Here is a 21,129-nt window from a genome sequence, read left to right as displayed (position 1 = left end):
AACTGAGATCAGCCATCAGGTCCGGCTGGCTCCATGTGCTAGCAGAGCATGGCCCAGATGGGCCAGGTGCATGGCCCAACATAGAATGAGGGATCCCCTCATTTTATACGCGAAACAGAGCTCCTGAGAGGGGAGGAATGACTTGTCCAAAGTCACTGCGGTATAAGAAGAAGTATGTCTGGGCTTTGACTCCAGTTTCTGATACAAAGAATTCTGACATTCTTGTACTTTCCTGAGTGATAGGAGGTGCTGGGAGCACCTCCTTTGTGCTGCTATTTGGTCTTTGACCAAAGTTCCCGACATGAGGAGCCCCTAGGAGTTTTCTGAGTGATTAAAGTATCTCCTTGTATGCTGATAAGACGACTGGTGACTGGGGCCCCTAGATGGCTTTAGAATGGGGGCAGGTCACCAGAAAGACCAAGGCATGATTAGAAGCTTGGAACATTCTCTAGGGGAGGGAGAGGATCTGGAGACTGACTTCAGAATTAATCATGTTAGGGTGCCTGGGTGGCTCAGTTGGTTGGGCATCTGCCTTTGGTCAGGTCATGGTCCTGGGGTCCTGGGATAGAGCCCCGCATCGGGTTCCCTGCTCAGGGGGGAGCCTGCTTCTCCCTCTCCCACTTCCTTTGCTTGTGCTTTCCCTCTCTCTGTCAAATAAAGAAATAAAATCTTAAAAAAAAAAAAAAAGAATCATGCTTACATGATGGAGCCTCATAAAAAAAAAATCTGTAAAGTAGGATGTTGGAAGAGCCTGGAGAGGCTCCCCATATCTGGCTCTGTGCTTCCTCTTCATCACTCTATTCACCTGTACCCTTTGTAATATAGTTTATAATAAACCAGAAAATCTAAATGGATGTTTCCCTGAATTTTATGAGCAGTTCCAACAAAGTACTGAACCTGAGCAGGGGGCTGGGGGGAACCCCGATTTATGGCCAGTTGGTCAAAAGTGCAGGTGATCTGGGTTTGCCATGGGCACCTGAAGCAGGGGTAGGCTTAGGGGATGGAGCCCTTAATCTTAGAGTCTGTGCTACCCTCAGGCAGCAAGTATCAAATTGAGTTAAGTCGTAGGACACCCAGTCAGGGTCTGCCAAGACCTGGAGAATTGCTCAGTGTGGAAAAACACACACATTTGGTGTCAGAAGGGTAGAGTGTATAGAAAGCCAGAGTTTTCCTTTTAGTGATGGGAGAGGTTTGTGCTGGGACTCAGGTCAGGGTCCAGGCTCCAGGCCCTAGACCAGTGTTTCATCTCTGGATGGATGCTACTTCTTCTCACCCCATCCCAGGAATGCCACAGCATCCATAATTTATAAAAGAAAGAGCCAGATAAATATTATTTTTAAAAGTCAGCCTTTTCCTCTGTCAGTCTACTTCCACCTTCGTATTACGGTCTCTGCTGGATTTCCATTAGGCTCCAGACCATGTCATTTTCAAAGATATTTGGTAAAGCAGCTGCACCATTATTCTGACAGAGCTTGATCACTTTTTCCTGCCCAGAGCTGGTAAAATGGAACTCAGGACTCAACAACCAATTTTCTCCATCGTCCCTGCATGAAAGGCTGAGATGCAGAATGGCACGAGCTGCCTTCTTTTCCCTGTTGCATTAATCAGGTTCTTGGAGATGACATCTCTCTCTCTCTCTCTCTCTCTCCCTCCCTCTCATTCTCTCTCTCTCTCTCTCTCTCTCTCTCTCTCTCTCTCTGGAACAAGCTGGCAACCGCAGAGTTTAATTTCTAGGACTTAGCTCTATTTCTACAGAGAACTAGACTAACGTGCCTTATTCAAAAGTTCCAGCCAAGCTTCAGAAGTGCTTTGCATAAACTATTGAAATACTTTTTAATGTATCGGTGAAGATGTCTTCAGCTACAAGTAACAGAACATTCGATTAATAGTGTCTTAAATCTAGGGGCACCTGGGTGGCTCAGTCAGTTTGGCGTCTGACTCTTAAATTCAGCTCAAGTCATGATCTCGGGGTCATGAGATTGAGGCCTGTGTTGGGCTCTGAGCTGGGCCTGGAGTCTGCTTAAGAGTCTCTCTCTCTCCCTCACCTATTCAAAAAAAAAATTTTTTTTTAAATAGTGTCTTAAATTTAGGGTGATCAGCTGTCCCCCTTTGCCTGGGATGGGCTGGTTTTCCATGACATGGGAATTTCAGTGCTAAAGCTGAAACAGTTGCAGGCAAACCAAGACAGTTGGTCACTCTACTTAAACCATAAGAACATTTAGTATTTACTTCACAAGAAGTTCAGATACGGGTGGTCTGAGAGTCAGCAGGGTGCCTCCTCCTTCTTCCTTCCCCTTGCCATTCTCACCACAGTGACAAACTGAAGCATAAGGACTAGGGGCGGGGTAACACTGAGGATTTGGATCATCTTTCCACGGAGTGGACCCAAGCAGACTTCCTCTTCCATCTCATTGGCTGGAAGTGGGTCTCTTGGCTACCTCTAGCTGCAAGGGAGCCTGGAAAAGTGGATGTCTGGCAAAGGCATATGGGATTGCTATCACTGTTGCTGCAGACTAAATTTTCACCCCCCAAATTCGTATGTTGAGGCCCTAATCCCCAGTGTGATGGTACTGGGAGGTGGAGCCTTTGGGAGGTACTTAGGTCATGAGGGTGGAGCCCCTACAAATGGGATTAGGGTCCTTATACAAGTAGACCCCAGAGAGAGAGGATCCCTTTATCCACCCTGTGAAGATTTAGCAAGAACGTAGCCACCTGCAAACCAGGAAGGAGGCCCTCACCAGGGACCATATTGGCTGACATCTTGATCTTGGTGGACTTCCTAGCACTTCAGAACTGTGAGAAATCGATGCTCGTGGTTTAAGCCACACAGCCTATGGTATTTTGTTATGGCAGCCTGAGCTTACTAAGACAACTGGCTTCCATGGGGTGGGGGGTGGGGGGCGAAGATACTGCTTCCTGAACAAGCCAGGGCTCTAGGAAGAAGGTGGAGGGTGAAGGTCAGTGTGATGGGCAACAGATCATGTCAACTCAAGGACAAGAACCAACTCAAGAAGTCACACAGACAGGAGACACCATGGCAAAGTGGTCAAGAGCACAAGCTCGGGCTGAACCCCAACTGCCCCTTCTCAGGGTGGAGCTTTGGGCACGTTGCTTAACTTCCCTTTCATCTTCTGTAAAATGAGGATACACACCCTTTTCTCATAGGACAGGGCTGCAAGGACTTAGTTGAGTTTATGCATAGAGAGTGTGAGACAGTGCCTGGCACATAGCAGATGCTCAATACATGTTGACTTTTTGTTTCTCTTAATGGTGAAAGCCTTCCCTCCATATTCCAGAGAAAGACCTGATTTTTATTTATTTAAAATATTTTATTAAAAAATAAAATATTTATTTATTTATTTGGGAGAAAGAGAGCGTGAGTGGCAGGGAAGGGCCAAGAGAGAACGAGAGCAGACTTCCCTCTGAGCAGGGAGCCCGACGAGGGACTCAATCCTAGGATCCCGGGATCATGACCTGAGTTGAATGCAGATGCTTAACTTACTGAACCACCCAGGCCAGCCAGACCTGATTTTTATTGAGGTGAATAGTCTGATAAATAACTCGGGAACGAGGACGAGAGAATACGCTCCTTTCCTGGGGGGATGTTCCAGTAACCAGCATGCTTTGGGCTCTCACAACTGGGGTTTGTAAGTTGAAGACCAGAACTGGGTTGTCTGGGATGGGAGGGCCCTCCTTTGGCTGCAGTGTGTGGAAGAGGAATGGAGAGAAAGAGAAGACATGGGAACTGGTAGCAAGAGAGAAATGTGAGGGCAAGAGTGCTATCTAATGGGGATTTTCATGAGGATCTGCAGCATGACTCCCCCTGAGAGCTTCTGAAGGTTTCCACCTTACATTTTAATGGTGGTAGATTTGAGTGTGTTTGGGAGAACTCAAAATCATGCTGCCTGTGGTTTTGAGAAGGACAGAAGAGTGAGGACTAAGACCTCCCAGGGCACGCCTGCCACACTTGGGTTACAGAGAGGAGACACTCGGAGCAGAACAGTGGCCTCTGGGTTGCGCGGGAGGTTCGAGGTCACGCATCATTTTAGTTTCCTTTCTCATACCCATTGGTATTTTCCAAAAACTCTGCAGTGAGCAAGGGTCTCTCCTACAATTAGGTAAGAAGTTATTTGAAAACTTTTGCATCAAGGAACATAACCAATAAAGATGATTATTTCTCAGGTTGAACACATTCCATTTGTCAGATATTTCCCCAGCATCATTTGCTCTCTCTCCCTGCTTCTTTGTCATAGCTAATCGTTACAACAGATGCCAATTACCGAGCACTCTACTCTATGTGTCCTGGGCACATGCTCAGCCTTTGACACGTGGAATAATCTGGGGAGGCAAGATTGTTACTATTTCCATTTTAAAAATGAGGAAAGTGGGGACACCTGGGTGGCTCAGTAGTTGAGCACCTGAGTTTGGCTCTGGGCATGATCCCGGGGTCCTGGGATCGAGTCCCGCATTGGGCTTCCTGCATGGAGCCTGCTTCTCCCTCTGCCTGTGTCTCTGCCTCTCTGTGTGGCACTCAAGAATAAATTAAAAAAAAAAAATCTTTCAAAAAAAAAACAAGGAGAGTAAGACTCAGAGAAGTTAAGTTGCTGGTGTGCAGCCACTTAGACATAGAGCTGTTGGGTGCCAGTGCTCTTGCTTCTAACCATTGCCTCTCTTTTGCCCCTATCACCCCACCTTTCCTTCTTTCATCTCTCAAAAATGATCAGTCAGGTACCTGTCTCAATTCTGTGGTTATAACCCACGATTTTTCAACGTGAGCATGATTGATTCAGACCGGATCAGTCTCTACCACGGGGCCGTCCCGTGCACTGTAGGATGTTTAGCAACATCCCTGGACTCTGCCCAGTAGATGCCAGCAGCCATCCCCACACGCGCCCAGTTGTCACAACCAACGTGTCTCTAGTCGTTGCCAAATATCCCCGGAGACCGAAATCATCCTCATTAGAGCCACTGATGTAGGCTGATCTCTGCAATCGATGCAGAAAAGGATTCTGGAGCCCCTCCAGCTGAACCATCGCCGATAGGAGCCCACGGGAACAGGCTGTGCCCTCCTGGCAAGCCCCCTGTCTCGCTCGAGGCAGCTGCCACCTGCTAGGACATTTTAGGGCAGGGCCTGACGAATGACAAATGGGGGCCTCTGGCAACGGGGAGATGATCCTGCTGCTTGTCCTGAAAGCTGGGAGCTAGTATCAGAAGAGGGGGGTCATATGGGCCAGCAAAGGAAGGGCAGGGTCCACAGCTGGTCTGTGGATGGCATTTCTGAATGGGGGGAGCAGATTTGTGGAAGGAGGCTGCAAGGTTGGATTCAGAGGAGTTGATTTCTAGTCATTGGCTTGTTCCCACTTGCTATGTGGACTCAGACAAGTCCTTTGAGAATGTGAATGCTCCCCTCTTGCTGGGATAGTAGGATGATGTGTCCAAACTGGCCCCTCCATCCACCTACCCCCAACCCCAGCCATGCCCTTCGCTTTATTCTTCTTCAGAGCATGTGACATTCTGTTGTATTTGCATTCACTATCTGTCAACCCACCTAAATTTATAGCTCCTGAGGGCAGAGGAAGCTGATGCCTGCCTGGAGCCCACGACGGTGGTGGGCACAGGAGATGTTCAATAAAGACATGCAGAATGAAGGCAGATACCCTCCACGCCCCACAGGGAAGCGATTTGAAAATATGTCTCAGTAGCTGCAGCCACGTCAAGCTCTTTGTACTCAGTGATGCCACTTCTGAGAATCCACGGCCCCCACTCCAAATAATCTAACATGAAGAAAAAGCCTCATGTGAATCCTTTCCTTTCTTGTACCCATTGGTATTTTTCAAAATCTGGAAAATTATTTCAAAATTCCAGATGTATCCAACAGTGGCTAAAATGGCACCCCCAAAACCCAACCTGAAAACCCCACCTACATAATGAAGATAAGGAGGTAATTAAAGCAGCCTTGAAACATCTACTTGGTGAAATTCCAGGTATCCAGTACATGTATTGTTTACAACCATCTAAGTTAAAATTATAGCACATCTACAAAACTGTAATTCGTAATGCCACATTGTCCAGGCAGCCCGATGAGTGAGATAATAGGAGTGAGCGTCCTTTCACACAGTTGGTGGGAATATCATGCACAATCCATCTGGAGGGCAATTTGGAAGTTACTAATTAAAACACAAGAGTTGGGGTGCCTGGGCAGCTCAGTTGGTTGAGCATCCAACTCTTGGTTTTGGTACAGGTCATGATCTCAGGTCCTGGGATGGAGCCCCGCATCAGGCTCCCCTTCTCTCTGCCCTGCCCCTCTGCCCCTGCTCTCTCTCTCTGTCAAATAAAATAAATCTTCAAAAAAATATAAATGTTATATGTCACTTGACCCTGTGATTACATTTCTAGGAATTAATTTTTCTAGGAATTAATTTTTCTAGGAATTAATGTATTTCTAGGAATTTATCCTAGAAACAACCCAGATGTCTGTGCATTGGGGAATGGTTAAATAAATCACCATATAGCAATATAATGAAATACTATGCAGCCATTAAAAACGAGGAGATGTGCATGTACTGACATGGAAAAAGGCCCAAGATATATCATGAACTTAAAAAATTTGCAAAATGTTTTTGCATAATAACAATGATGTCGTAACTTATGGTATAAACATGAACATTTAAAAAAATCTGGAGGAATACATACCAAAGTGTTGACAATGTCTTTTTTTCTAAAAGATTGTGGGAGATTTTCCTCCACATTATGAATTTCTATAATGTTTAAAATTTTTTAATATAACTGATAAAAGAAAACACTGAACCTGAAGCCTGAGTTCACTTGTATAAGCAAATAGAATCAAGGACGTGAAGACCAAAACAATCAAAGTATTATTAACAGTTATTGATCATTTCTAAGTAGTAGGATAGCAGGCACTTCTGTTTTTCTTCCTTTTCTCTTATTTTTAAAAATTTTTATTTATTTAAGTAATCTCTAAACCCCACATGGGGCTCGAACTCACAGCCCCAAGATCGAGAGTCAGATGATCTTCTGGCTGAGTCAGCCAGGCACCCCTGTTTTTCTTCTTTTGAAGGAGAACTTGTATAAAGAGCATATGTGGGGGGCACCTGGGTGGCTCAGTGGTTGAGCATCTGCCATTGGCTCAGGTTGTGATCCCGGGGTCCTGGAATCGAGTTTCACACCAGGTTCCTCGCAGGGAGCCTGCTTCTCCCTCTTTCTCTGTGTCTCTTATGAATAAATAAATTAAATCTTAAAAAAAAAAAAGGAGCATGTGTGGTCCACTGGTCAGAATAGCTAAATTTAACAAGTCAGGAAACAACAGATATTGATGAGGATGTGGAGAAACGGGAGCCCTCTTACACTGTTGGTGGGAATGCAAACTGGTGCAGCCACTCTGGAAAACAGTATGGAGGTTTCTCAAAAATTTGAAAATAGAGCTATTCTATAACCTAGCAATTGTACTACTAGGTATTTACCCAAAGGATGTAAACACTGTGATTCAAAGGGGCACCTGCACCAGAATGTTTATAGCAGCAATGTCCACAATAGCTAAAATATAGAAACAGCCTTGATGTCCACTTGATGTCCATTAACAGAAGAATGGATAAAGAAGATGTGAGATATATATATATATATATATATATATATATATATATATGAATATTACTCAGCCATCAAAAAATGAAATCTTGCCATTTGCATCAATGTGGATGGAACTAGAGGGTATTAGGCTAAGCAAAATATGTCAATCAGACAAAGACAAATACCATATGATATCACTCATATGCGGCATTTAAGAAACAAAATAGATGAACATAGGGGAAGGGAAAGAAAAATAAGATGAAAACAGAGAAAGAGGAAAACCATAAGAGACTTTTAACTCTAGGATACAGACTGAAGGTTACTGGAGGGGATGGGGTGAGGGGATGGGATAACTGGGTGATGGGCATTTAAGGAGGGCACATGATGTGATGAGTGCTGGGTGTTACATACAACTGATGAATCACTAAATTCTACCTCAGAAACTAAAAATATACTACGTTAATTAAATTGAATTTAAATTTTTAAAAAAGAGCATGTGTAGTCTTCACAGAGGATAACATCCTCCCCTAAACCCTTTGTTTAAACTGGGTGATGCTCAGGGTGTAGAACGTTTGGTCAACATAACCTGCTGTGGCCTGGTGTCCTGTCTCCCCAGGATGGATGACATCCAGCTCTGCAACGACATTATGGACCTGAAGCAGGAGCTACAGAACTTGGTGGCCATCCCAGGTAAGTATTAGGGACTCCAGACTAGCGAAGGAGCTACCCAGAGCACCCTGGCCGGCCCCATCTGTGCCCCTTCCATCTGGAAGACAGAGTTCACCTCCTGTCCTAATGCAGCACCATTCTTGCAATGCACCACTCCACATCAGGTAGACTCAGTTTCAAGTCCTAATTCTACATCCCCCTTTTCCAAGCTCAATTTCCCATCCTTTAAAAATGGGACTAGTCATAGCACTCATTGGCTATAAATCTCATTGTGATACACAAAACATGGCAAGCTATGAGCTTAGCTTCACATCTGGCCCAAAAATAAGAGTCTGGTGAGTATTAATAATTAGTACTATTACTATTCTTTTGGGGGGCAGAGTAGGGTGGTTACAAGCTCTGACTTTGGAGTCCAACCTAGATCTGTCCATTACTAATGACATGACCTGGAGCAGCTTACTCCTCTAAAACTCAGGTTTTGTCACCTGTCAACTGGGACAACGATGATATCTACCTCGTAGGGTCATTGTGGGATTGACTGAGTGGAAAAACATGTACGGTGCTATGCACGGTTCCCATCCTATAGTAGGTGCTTAATAAATTATTCCTGTTGTTATTGTCATTTACTGAACAAATTTCCACCCACCCTTTTAACATATTTATTTATTAATTCATCTTAACATGACAGTAACAAACCTGAACCATAATTATCTTTTCCAAACTCACAAATATTTAATGAGAAAGGTGGAATTTTTCAAGGATTTTATTTATTTATTTGAGAGAGAGCAAGAGTGAGAGTGAGCATGAGCAGGAGCGGCACAGGGAGAGGGAGAAACAGATTCCCTGCTGAGCAGGGACTTGATCCCAGGACCCCAGGACCATGAGCTGAGCTGAAGGCAGACGCTCAACCGACTGAGCCACCCAGGTGCCCTGAGAAAAGTGGCATTTAAAAAATTTTTTTATGAAATCTCTTTTACATCTTGTTTAATATATTGTCATATCTGCTCTGGTAGGTATTGTGTTGGAAAATCTTGTTTTGCTTCAAGTATATGGAATAAATCCATATATACAGACACATATAATTTCTCCCCATCCTTCAGGTCATAGTTTATGTGGCCCCTTTTCCCGAGAGAGCCTTCCCTGCTCATCCAGGCTGGCTGGGTGCGGGAATGAGGGCCTGGTAGGTGCTAAGGGAGAGGGTAGTGGATCCAGGAACACCACCCCATCTCAAGAACCTTGCCTTGGCCTTGGGGAGGAGCAGCACAGGCCGGATAAGCACTCCCTGGCCCCTACTTGAATGTGTTTGTCCTTCTATCAGTTCTGTAAGTGTGTCTCATGAGGCACTGCAGCTGCAAGCCTGGAACTAGGTGCTGGGCATGTGGTGATGAAGACAAAAGGATTCCCTGCTCTAGCCGCTCATGAGCCAGCGGGAAGAGACAGGGCCTGGCACACGGCGGGTTCCGGAGAGCGAGAGCAGTTGCTATGACGGAGCAGGACACACAGTGGAATGCACTGCAGATCCAGGGGCACCCGGGTGGCTCAGTCGGTCAAGCACTCATCTCAGTTTCAGCTCAGGTCATGATCTCAGGATGGAGAGATCGAGCCCTATGTGGGGCTCTGTGCTCAGCGTGGAGTCTGCTTGGGATTCTCTCTCTCTCCCTCTCCCTCTCCCTCTACCCTTCCTGCCACCTCGCTTGCACGCACCTTTCTCTCCCTCTGTAAAGAAAAAAGAGAAAGCGAGAATGCGTCGTAGAACTGGGCACTGTTCTAGATGCCTTCTCACTAGGACATGCAGGGCTGGGCCATTCCTTGTTGGGGTTAGTGGGGGGCTGTCCTGTGCACTGCAGATGCTTAGCAGCACCCCTGGGCTCTATCCCCCAGATGCCAGTAGCAACTCCCCCACAGCTGTGACAACCAAAAATGTCTCCACATGTTGCCAAATATACCCTGGCAGGAGGGTGCAACACTGCACCTGTCTAAGGAGCCCTACATTAGACCCCAATGACCTGTTGAATCCAGGCTTGCCAGACAGGTGGCCTTCACGTGGCAACCCGATTTCTCTGAGCCCTAAATTCCTTGTTTGCAAAACGAGGCCAATAACGCCACCCTCACATGGTTGCTCTGCAGATGCTGTGAGGTAGTAGAGGCAAAGCAGGGGAGCACTCAGTACATTCTCATTCTGCGGTCAGTGTGTATAGGCCTAACAGATCCTCCGGACACCACTGCTCTAGCGAGCTGTGACCAGGTGCCAGGGACTGTGTCGGGTGACAGCAAACGGGTATAGGGTTTCTCTTCGAGGTGATTCAACTGTTCGAAAATTGATCGTGGTCATGGTTGCATGACTCGATGGGTATCTTGTAATGGTATGTGAATTATATCTCAATAAAACCGTTACAACAGAAAGTCAAATGTCAGACCCAGAGAGCAATGTCTAGGCATCACCCACTAGAAATTCCATTCGGTTAGTACATAGGTCATTTTTGAAAGCCTCATGAGATGGAGAGGAGCAGCCACGGTGAAGAGCCACCAGACCTGTTGTGCGGTTGCATTTCATATCCTGTCTAGAAGTAGTTTCAGAGATATAAATACCCGCCCCAGCTGACGGAAGCACCCAACGGGCAATGACAGGGGAGCCCCCTGGAGACCTCAGCCATTGTATTAGCTCCCTGTGGCTGCTGTAACAAATTCCCTTGAAATCAGCAGCATGAAACAACATAAATTAATTCTCCCTCAGTGCTGGAGGCCAGAAGTCCAGAATCCAAGTGTCAACTGGGCCCTGCTCCCTGTGGAGGTTCTAGAGGAGAGTCCTTCCTCGCCTCCTCCAGCTCCTGGTGGCCGCCTGCAATCCCTGGTACTGCCTGGCTTGCGGCTGGCTTGCTCCAGTCTGCTTCCGTCATCCCTTGGCTTCTTCCCCGTATATTTCTGTGTCCTCTCCCCTTCTCACAGGACAGCTGTCATCGGATTTATGCTCACCCTAGTGAATATGACTTCATCTCAACTAATTACATCTGCAAAGCTCCTATTTCCAAACAGGGTAGTCATGTCATTGGCAACATGGGGGGGGTGGGTGGAATGATACTATTCAACCCAATACTGTCATGAAGCTCAATCCAACCTCACAAGGGTCCAGAACCAGAGACAGGGAAGTTGTTGGAATGTTCCTTCCCTCTCTGTCTCCTGTGTGATTCTCTCTGTCATTCTCTCCTGTTTTGCATGAGCCTAGCCAGGTCATTCCATCTCCTTCCCATGATCTTCCCACACAAACACCCAACTCTTAGGGCCACTGTGTCCTAATTTCCAGCCTCCCTGGAGAACTCTGATGGGCCTAACGTGGTTGCTTTCTCCCTCCTAGGAAGGAGGATTTCTGAGACCACTGTTGGCTCAGCAGAACACACGGGAGCTGCTAAAGCAAAGGAGACATGGGTGTGTGACCACTGGACCAGCCAGGGCCACCGCAAGCCATAGGGGCTCCAGTCAGGGCCATGGCAGCCTCTAGAACACAGGTGGAAATGGTTGGGAGCAGGGCTCCTTGGTTGACACAGTCCTTGGCATGCCCAACTGACCAGGACCGGGACTAGGGTGAGGAGGACAGGTGCTCAGCTGGAGCACAAAAAGAGTCAGTAATCAGGACAAATAATATATTAATGCAATATTTAAAATGCCAAAATTGCAGTGCTTGGGTGACTCAGTTAGATGAGTATCTGACTCATGATTTTGGCTCAGGTCATGATCTCATGGTTGTGGGATCGAGCCCTGTTTTGGGCTCCATTCTCAGCACAGTCTGGTTAAATATCCTTCCTCTCCCTCTGTCTCTGCCCCTCCCCTCCCTGCTCTCTCTCTCAATCTCCAAAATAAAATAAATCTTTAAAAAAACAAAACAAAACAAAAAACCCAACACACACACACACACACACACACACACACACAAAATCCATGCCGAACAAAAAAACCAAAAGTTTAAATTAAGATGAGTACCGATACTCAGTAGGCAGACCAGGGACGCCACAACCTGCAGTGTGAGGGAGTCCCACATGAAGAGCACATTCCGCCTGAAATGTCATTGACTATCCAGCTGAGAAACACAGGCTGACAAGGTCATGGGACCAGTCAGCAACAGAGCCCAGGTCCTTAACACCAGTCCCATTGATTGCTCCAGGAAATCAAGTTTTCCCAGACACCCTTTGTGTAGAAATTCACATACTAAAATTTTCTTTCTCCTGCTTTCCCACTCACCCCTCCCTACATTCTCCTCCCAACTCCTTGCTGAGTCTTTCTGTGTATTCGCGAGACCACAACCAGGTGTCTAGATGGATTAAGCTGAGTGGGGGGTGAAGAGGGTGAAACAGGGCTCCTGGCAACACATCAATAGAGGTATTAAGGAAAGAGCTCACTGAATGGCCACACTTCTCCAACCAGGGTCAGAAGATCACTCACCAGCTCCCAGATGGTGGGTACAGATGTCTGGTTGGAGAGAATGCCTGGGGCCCTCTCTTCCTTGAGGGCTCCTCAGGGACAAGTCAAGATGTCTTATCTCACCTCCTTGCCACCACCGCCACTTCAGAACCCGGGATGTGTAGCCCTGGCTGTTGAGGCCATGGCACCTTGCCCTTGGACATAAAAAATAATAGCTGGATCCATAGGGTTGTTGGAAAGGATTAAACTAGTAGTTCTCAACCAGAGGTGATTTTGCCCCCTGGGGACACTGGGCAATGTCTGGAGGCATTCTGAGTTGTCACATCTGGGATGGTGTACTCCAGGCATCTAGTGGGTAGAGGCCGGGGATGCTGCTAAACATCGTCAAGTGTAGAGGATAGACTTTGTAACAGAGAATGATCCAGTCTTGAGTATCAGTAGTGCCAAGGTTGAGGAACAGGGATTAAATGAAAGTGACAAGCTCATGGGAATACAAATATAATAGCTCCAATTTATGAAGCACTTTTCATCTGCACACTTATGCCATGAGATTTGTTTTTTATTCATTAAATAAGTCTTTCTTTTATACTTGATTCAGTAAATACTTAAGAGGGAGGCATTTAGTCATTGAAACAATAGAGGCGACGTAAAAATAATGGCTTATAATAGGAGCTGCTGACAGTTTATGAACCCTCGCTATGTGCTAGGCAGTGAGCCTACTGTTTTCCTTGGTTTATCTCTCTTAAAATTTGCAGTAACTTCATGATTATCTATGTTGAGAGACTGGATGCTCGGAGAGGTTGTGGAACATGCCCAGAGTCGCACAGCTAGGAAGAGGAGAAGCTTGGGCTTGAAGGCAGGATTGTCTGGTTCTACAATGGGATGCTCACAGTTGTGTTGTGGGGACAGGCCAGCGAGTCCAGTAAGAAGGGCACACATGGTCCAGGAAGAGATGGCCTGGGCTAAGGAGATGTGCTGGAGGAGAGAAGCAAGTTGGAGAGTCACGTTGGTAAGCACATGGACATGTTAGGAATCAGGTGTGTGGTGCCAGCAAGCAGGGGGTGAAGCTGGCAAATTGACAGTTCTCATTGGCAAGTAGGTGGAGGATGTTGGCAAGCACGAGGATCACATGACCAAGCAAGTGGTAGTGCCTGCAGGCAGGTGGGTGGTGCCTGGAGGTAGGTGGGTGGTACCTAGAGGCAGGTGGCTGGTGCCTACAGGCAGGTGGTTGATGCCTGGAGGTAGGTGGTTGATGCTTGGAGGCCAGTGGGTGGTACAAGACAAGCCACCCCATACTTCTTACCTTCTGAAGAGGTCTGAGCAGAGCGAGCCAAGGCGGGTTCAAGTTTCTCCCCTCCTACTTCTCTCAGTCATCATCTCTAGGCCTGGGTCTTTTGTTCTCTCTTTGGCCTTCTAGCCTTTAGTATCTGGGGCAAGACTAGAGCCATGAGCATGGATGATTTCCATGTGCAGATTTATTTGCCTTGGCTGTAGACTAACCCTCCCGCACCCCTACCCCAGCCCTCCGGGCCCTTAGACTTCTGCGTGACCCCCCTTGTTGATCATTACCACTTCCCGAGTAGCTGCCATGGACCAATCTCTGTGCTAAGCCATTTACTCAGGCCCCTCTGTTTAAGCTCCATTGTGTGTCTTTACAGGAAGGGAAACTGAGCCTTGAAGAGGTCCAGTCGCCTCTTCAAGGTCACCCAGCAAGTGACATGGCAGTTCAGGATTCCAACCCCGGCCCTCGGACCCATGTGCTTCCAGCAGTTGCACTCGACTGTTTCTTTGCTGGTGTTTTCTTCTTCCCAGAAAAAGAAAAGACGAAGCCACAGAAGCAGAGAGAGGATGAGCTAATCCAGAAGATCCACAAGTTGGTGCAGAAGAGAGACTTTCTGGTGGATGACGCGGAGGTCGAGCGGCTAAGGTGAGTGGGCTCCCGTGCCCTTGCACCAGGCAGCTAGAACACAGCCCTCGGCCTCCTCCCAAACCTGTCTTCTGCTGCAGGGACTCACGTCCCGGCCTGCCAGGTATGGCCTTGGCAAATGTTCCCAAACACTGGATCCAAATGAACCCCCAGCTCTCTGGCCTGAGGACCCGTTGCACATTCCAGGGAAACTGGAATCCAGCTCCAAAAAGCCTTCAAAGGCAGACACACCTGCCACTTGATCTGAACAACCATGGGCTCTGGAGCCTCCTGCTCAAAGGAGAGGTGTGAATGTTGATTCTTGAGTATTTTCGCCCTGGACCCAGACCTTTGGAGCCCTCCGCAAGGAGAGAGGCTCACAGGGCCTTTTCCAACCCAGAAGGGCAACTAGCTCTTTATTGTCTGTGTCCTCCTGGGTCCTCTAAGGCCTGGAATGCTCCTTGCGTGTCTCAGCCAGGATGGGTCCTCCGACTTCATTCCTGGTAAATTGTTGGAAGAGTTCAGGTGACCTGCCCTGGACACTTGCCACATACCTCGGGGGAGCACAGATGTCCAGGGTGACTTAAGGGTACCGGGTCAGGAGGGGTGTTACTCAGCTCGCCGAACCCCCAGCAAGAGGCTGAGTCTTACCATGGCCCTGCCTCTGCCCTGGGATCTCACCCTGGCCCCGGCGAGACCATCACTGCATTGTTGATATGTGTCTGTGCTTCAGAGCTTCTGTGCGTCATCAAATGCAACATGCACACACCATAGACACATAACACACAACAACATATGTGCACCATGCACACAGAACACAGAACAGCATTCCCATCTGCATGTAACACGCGGCATGCGGGCACTAGCCATAGAGCCCAACACGTGGTCCCACACAATCTCTGGCTCCATTTCCTCAGTTCCTTGATGCTTTCCTTGCTTACCCTTCATAACTCATGTCTTTATACACCTGTCTCCACAGGGAGCAAGAAGAAGACAAGGAAATGGCGGATTTCCTGAGAATCAAGTTAAAACCTCTAGATAAAGTAACCAAATCTCCAGCCAGTGAGTGTATCCGTTATTCCTCCTCCTTCCCCCATCCAAGAGAAAACGAAATTTAAAAGAGATCCTGGAGCCATAGTGGGGGGACAATAAGATGCTTTCTAGAGATCAAACTTGGGCACACGGTGGCAGCAGGTGGGGCCAGCTTTGTGGGCATGCCACCAGTGAAGCTGCCCAGGCCCCGATGCCCAGAAGGGCACCATGCCTGCTTTCATGTTCTGCTATTGCTGTCTTGAGATTCTTAATAGTTTTGCAACAAGGGGCCCTGAGTTTTCATTTCACACTGGGTTCTGCAGACTGTGTTTCTGGTCCTGGCAGCCAATGTCCCTCTACCAATCACTGGTTTGGTGGATTTCTTATGAGTTGTGTAACCACTGGGGCAAAAAGACGGGAGCTGAGGCTCAGGGAACTCCAGCCTCTGTTGATACCCAGAGCGAAAAGGGTTCTGTGTGACATAAGTTTGGGAAGTGCTGCGTATTTGACCCTGTCTTTGGTGCCAATGTCTATTAGCCTATAAAAGTGATAACAGGTCCTGCTGTCAAGGAACTGTCGTCTCTTTGTTGGCCCAGTGAGGCCACTTTCAGTTGTAAGAAACGGATACCCAATTTAAATTTGCTGTAGCAAAAAAAGGGGATTTGTTGGAAGAAGAGCAAGAGGAACGAGCTTCAGGGACTGGACACTATTAGAATGCCCTCACTTCCCTTCCGTTTCTATCTCTGCCCCTCATTGTATGTGAGCTTCATTTTCTCCTACTACACAGGCCTTCTTCATAGGGCCTGAACTCCAGAACCATAGCTTAGCAGCAGCAAGACAACACCGTTGGTTCTACGTCCTGGTATCCAAACACATCAATCTCAGGGGCATATTCTGATTGGACCTTCTTGGATCATGTTCCCACTTCCTAGGCCATCACCATCATCAAGAGGCTGGGATACTATGGTTGGCCAGATCTGTGTTGCATGCCTACTCTTGTAGCCACAGGGACATCTGCTGTTATCACAGAGAAGGGACTGGAATTCTTGCTAGGAAGACAAAACCCAAAAGCCACCACCATCTACTATGGCCATAAACTCAGTTTTCCCTGACCATCTATTAACGTCCCTTGAAATGTGGTATAGAGTGCAAGGGTATAAAGGAAGAAGAAAGTCCCTTCAGCAAGCCTCTAATATGACAAGGCACAGGGCCCTTGGATCCAGTATCCTCAGTGGACTGTCTCTTTCATGGCAGGCCAATTAGAAAAATCTCACCTAGCAGTGTGGGGAAGGAGCAAGGAAAATTGCCTTTTATGCAGGGTTATCGATAGTCAAAAGAAATCTGGCAAGAAAATCAAAACACCAAGCTTATATCCTATGCAAGGGGCCAAGTGTTCAAATTTACTCTAATCATCTAGTGCTGGGATCTAAAGTTGAAAAATTAAAACAAGTATAAAACCAGTGAAATCTCTGGGACTCCAGCAAAGCAAATGCAAAACTGCTCAGTGGGGACACTTCCGCATCCCACAATATGTAACCCACAGATAAAACGACCTCTGTGAAGATGAGCTGTTAATAAAAATTCAAAACCCATGAAGAACTGAACCACCATGATTGGAGTCAGTAGCTGCCACAAGGAGAGTGGCTGCCCTCCCAAGAATCAGAGATAACAGACTACCTAAAAGAGGCAATATCGTAAGTGTATTTAAAATGATGAAAGAGATAAGAGAAGGGATAAAACCCAAAGTGAAATCGCAGGATGCCACGAGCAAAGAATTGGTAGATTTGCAAACAATTAGGTTTCTATAAAAAAAAAAAATATATATATATATATATATATATATACACACACAGTCACAGAAGTAAAAACTCAGTAGATTAAACAGAGCTGAAGTGAGAATTCAGAAATTGGAAGGCAGAGCCGAGGAACTTAACCAGCAGGTAACACAAAGAGACAAAGAGATAGAAAATGCCTTCCAAAACATGGAAGAGAGAATAGGAAGGTCCAACTTCCTTCTCATAGGCATTCCAGAAGGGGGGCAACAGGGAACAAGAGAGTTGGAGGTATCTGAAAAGATCACGTTATGGCCACTTTCCAGGACTGAAAGACATGAATCCCCAGATTAAAGTGACTTGGACAAAATTTCCCATTTATCGGTTCACCAGATGCTTTGAAAGCCAGACCCCGTGCCAGGCGTGGCAGATACAATAGCAAAGAGAACTGAATAGGATTAGAGCTGAAGACTGTGATTGGCGGGGGTGGGGGGTGAGGGGATGGGGGTGGGAACAGGCTTCGGAACCGTCTAAAAACACACAGCCGCTCTCTGCACCTGTGGAGCTGAGCAAGCCTGGCTAGGGGTCGGGATGGGGCAGGGGCTGCAGGTGGTCAAGGGGCTCTCTTTATATCACCTCTTCCCCTCTCTCCCTTTCTCCCTCTCCCCCTCCACGCTCCTACCCTGCTGCAGGCTCTCGAGCAGAGAAGAAAGCAGAGCCCCCACCTAGCAAGCCCACAGTGGCCAAGACCGGCCTGGCACTCATCAAGGATTGCTGTGGGGCCACCCAGTGTAATATCATGTAGCCCCCCATGTGGGGTGCCCCGGGGCCACGGGGACCCCCCCACCCTCCTGTCTTCATAGCCCCCATTTCACCGGGGCCTGAGAGCTCTCCAAGGCGGAAGGGGTTGAAGGCCAGCCTGTGACTGCCACCAGGGGCCGTGGGCGTGGCGGGCGGGCCCGACCGCCCTGTACAGAGTGTAGCAATAGGGAGTCCCTCACCGTCGCATGGCCCCCCACCCCCCAGAGCATGCCGAACCCAGGAGTCTGTCTCACTGTTTATCCAACCACCAGGAAAGATCCTTCCTTGAAAAAGTATGTCTCCACTTCTATCTATCTATATCTAACCCACCGTGCGAATGATCTGGACGAGGGGCACGATCCCCAGGTGTGTATAGTCGTGACTTTTCAACAATCCAGCACCACGTCGGACACATGCCTCATCCACCCTCGTAGCTCTGCTATCCGGCCAGCCCCAGATGGGCACAGCTCCCGCCCCCCTGTCTGTCCCCTCCCAGGGGCTGTGTTCTGGAGGCCTCCACTCAGCCCAAGCACTGTGGAGACTCGAGGGCCCATCTGTAAAGGCTGAGCTCGTGTGTGGTGTCGTGGTTACATCTCCTGCTTCCTCCCCTCCCGTGTCTGGGCACGGTTCACATCGAGAATGTGTCCGTTTGCTCTTGGCCCTTCCTTCCCTTGCAATGTGTGCCCCAGATGTGTGGAGCACAGCGGGGATGAGGGCCTGGGCTGGAGCCCAACCAGTGCTCGGAAGAGGTAGCGGAAAGCTAGAGGCTCCAACACCGGGCAAGGGCAGGCTGAGAAGGGGCCCCAGAGCAGATGCTGCCTCGGGTGCCCTCCACCCACTGGGGGGCCACTGGAGGGAGTGCCAACAGGACACACTCACCAGCCTAACACACAGACCTCCGTAAACATCAGCGGCAGCGGGCGGGAGAGGTGGCCTGACCCAACCGTGTCCCATCGGTCGGTGGTGTGTTTCAACCAGCCTAATAATTCCACCTGTGTAACTTGATGTACATTTGCTACAGCCAGCTCGGCGCAGCCCGTGTGACCTCTCTGTACATGTGCGTGTCGTGACCGGCCTAACATAGTTAGCCTAACTCAAGATTCGCTGATGTGCAATCATCCATCAGAGAAAATAAAAGTGGAAACCACGTACACAGCATTTTTAACGTTTTTTTACTTTTTCTCTTGATTCTGGAAGTCATCCATGTACATAGTAAACCTTTTAAAAGTATAGAAAGTATAAAGAAGTTTCTTGTTTTCTGTTTGTATCTCCCACAAATTTTCCACCTCGAGACCTTGCTGCCCTTTTGGCAGGTTTCCTTTCATGCATTTTTTTCCTCCCACAACAACCGGCATCATATTGTATCATCTTATAAGCAGTTTCTTTTTTCATTGAGCATTAGATCACTATCATTTTCCCACATCATCAAGAGTTCTTTGTAACAAACACTCCTCACAAATATTTACAACGGCTGCTCAGTAATCCATCTCGTGGCTATGCCATAATCTATCTAACCCTTATCTTACTATCGGACATTTAGACTGCTTCTACTTTTTAGTATTATTAAGAATGTCATGGGGCACCTGGGTGGCTCATTGGGTTGGGCCTTGGCTCAGGTCATGATCCTGGGGTCCTAGAATCGAGTCTTACATCGGGCCCCATGCTCAGTGTGGAGTCTGCTTCTCCTTCTCCCTCTGCTTCTTCCCTACTCATGCTTTCTCTCTCTCAAATAAATAAATAAAATCTTAAAAAAAAAAAAAAAAAAGAATGTCAAGATAAATACCCTGGGGGATAGAGCTGTATCTGAATTTCTGATTTTTCCTTAAGATAAAAGTAAAGTTCTTAAGTCACCTTTTTCAAAAATATTTGTAAACCAAAAGTTAATCTGAAGGTCTTTCAAGTCACAGCAGCTTTGCAGTTGACACAAATATCTCTGACTGAGGACCCCAGAGCCTTGGGATCCATGGCTCTCCCAGGGGGCAGCACACCCTCAAACCCTGCCCCCATCTTGGATGTGTTTGTGCCTCAGTCCAAGCTTTGGCCTACACCACACTTCCTGCCACTCTGAAGCCAAAGAGGGTGCCTTAGGCCACTGCCTGTGCCACCACATTGGCTTCAGGGGACCCTTTGGCCTCCTTCACTGCCCTAGACCAAGCATGAAGCCAGACTCTGTGAGCTTCCCAGGATGCGACCATAACATGTTACTTCAACCAGAGTGGCTTAAAACAACACAAATGTACCCTCTCACAGCTCTGGAGGCCAGAGGTCTGGAATCAAGGTGTTGGCAGAGCCAAACTCCCTCTGGAGGCTCTAGGGAAGAATTCTTCACCACTCCCAGCTCCTGGTGACTCTTGGCAATCCTCAGTGTTCCTTGCCTTGGCCACCCCAGTTTCTACCTCTGTCTTCACATGCTTTTGTCTTCTGTGTATGTGTGTCTATGTCCCATCCTCTTCTTCCAAGGTTCGCCTACAACCCAGAATGCTTTCCTGTAGATCCTTAGCTTAATGACTTCTGCCAAGACCCTTCTTCCAAATAAGGTCACACTCTGGGATAGCAAGTACACCTGAATTTGGGGGGAATGCTATTCAAGCCACTCCACACATGCTTCCCATTCTTGCAATAAAAATCCAGGCTGCAAAGGGTCTGCCCCTCTTCCTCCTTTGTAGGAAGCATGAATCTGGAAGGCCTGACCTCAGACCAATTAGAGAGCAGTCACTCACTGATCCAACGAGCCAAAGGAGATCGAAACCCTCATAAAAATCCTGCCTCTGGTACATCCCTGGAGCCCTGGGGTACACCTAATTTATGTTCCTGCTATTTCTATTGATTTGTTTTAAACAAACAAAAAAACCCTCCACCATTTATTTAGGATTTCACACAAGAGCAGAAGAAAGTAATCATTCAAGATGTTCCAAGATCACCAGGGCTGCCTGCAAAGCCAGGAAACCT

General features: G+C 47.6%; 1 protein-coding gene across 1 annotated transcript in view; it reads left to right on the top strand.

The window, feature by feature from the left end:
• The window catches only part of BMERB1 (bMERB domain containing 1), a 113,561-nt gene extending 94,230 nt beyond the window's left edge, over nucleotides 1-19,331 (top strand). The window contains exons 3-6 of the mRNA XM_041750788.1: nucleotides 8,204-8,277; nucleotides 14,482-14,596; nucleotides 15,555-15,637; nucleotides 18,072-19,331. Coding sequence (XP_041606722.1) covers nucleotides 8,204-8,277; nucleotides 14,482-14,596; nucleotides 15,555-15,637; nucleotides 18,072-18,184 — 385 coding nt within the window. The 3' untranslated portion in view covers nucleotides 18,185-19,331. The remainder of the gene's footprint in view (nucleotides 1-8,203; nucleotides 8,278-14,481; nucleotides 14,597-15,554; nucleotides 15,638-18,071) is intronic.
• Nucleotides 19,332-21,129: the final 1,798 nt, after the last annotated feature.

This window comes from Vulpes lagopus, chromosome 3 (assembly GCF_018345385.1).
Source record: "Vulpes lagopus strain Blue_001 chromosome 3, ASM1834538v1, whole genome shotgun sequence".
In the NCBI taxonomy this organism is placed as follows: domain Eukaryota; kingdom Metazoa; phylum Chordata; class Mammalia; order Carnivora; family Canidae; genus Vulpes; species Vulpes lagopus.
Note: the sequence above shows the minus strand (reverse complement) of the source record. Positions and strands in the feature narration are given on the sequence as shown.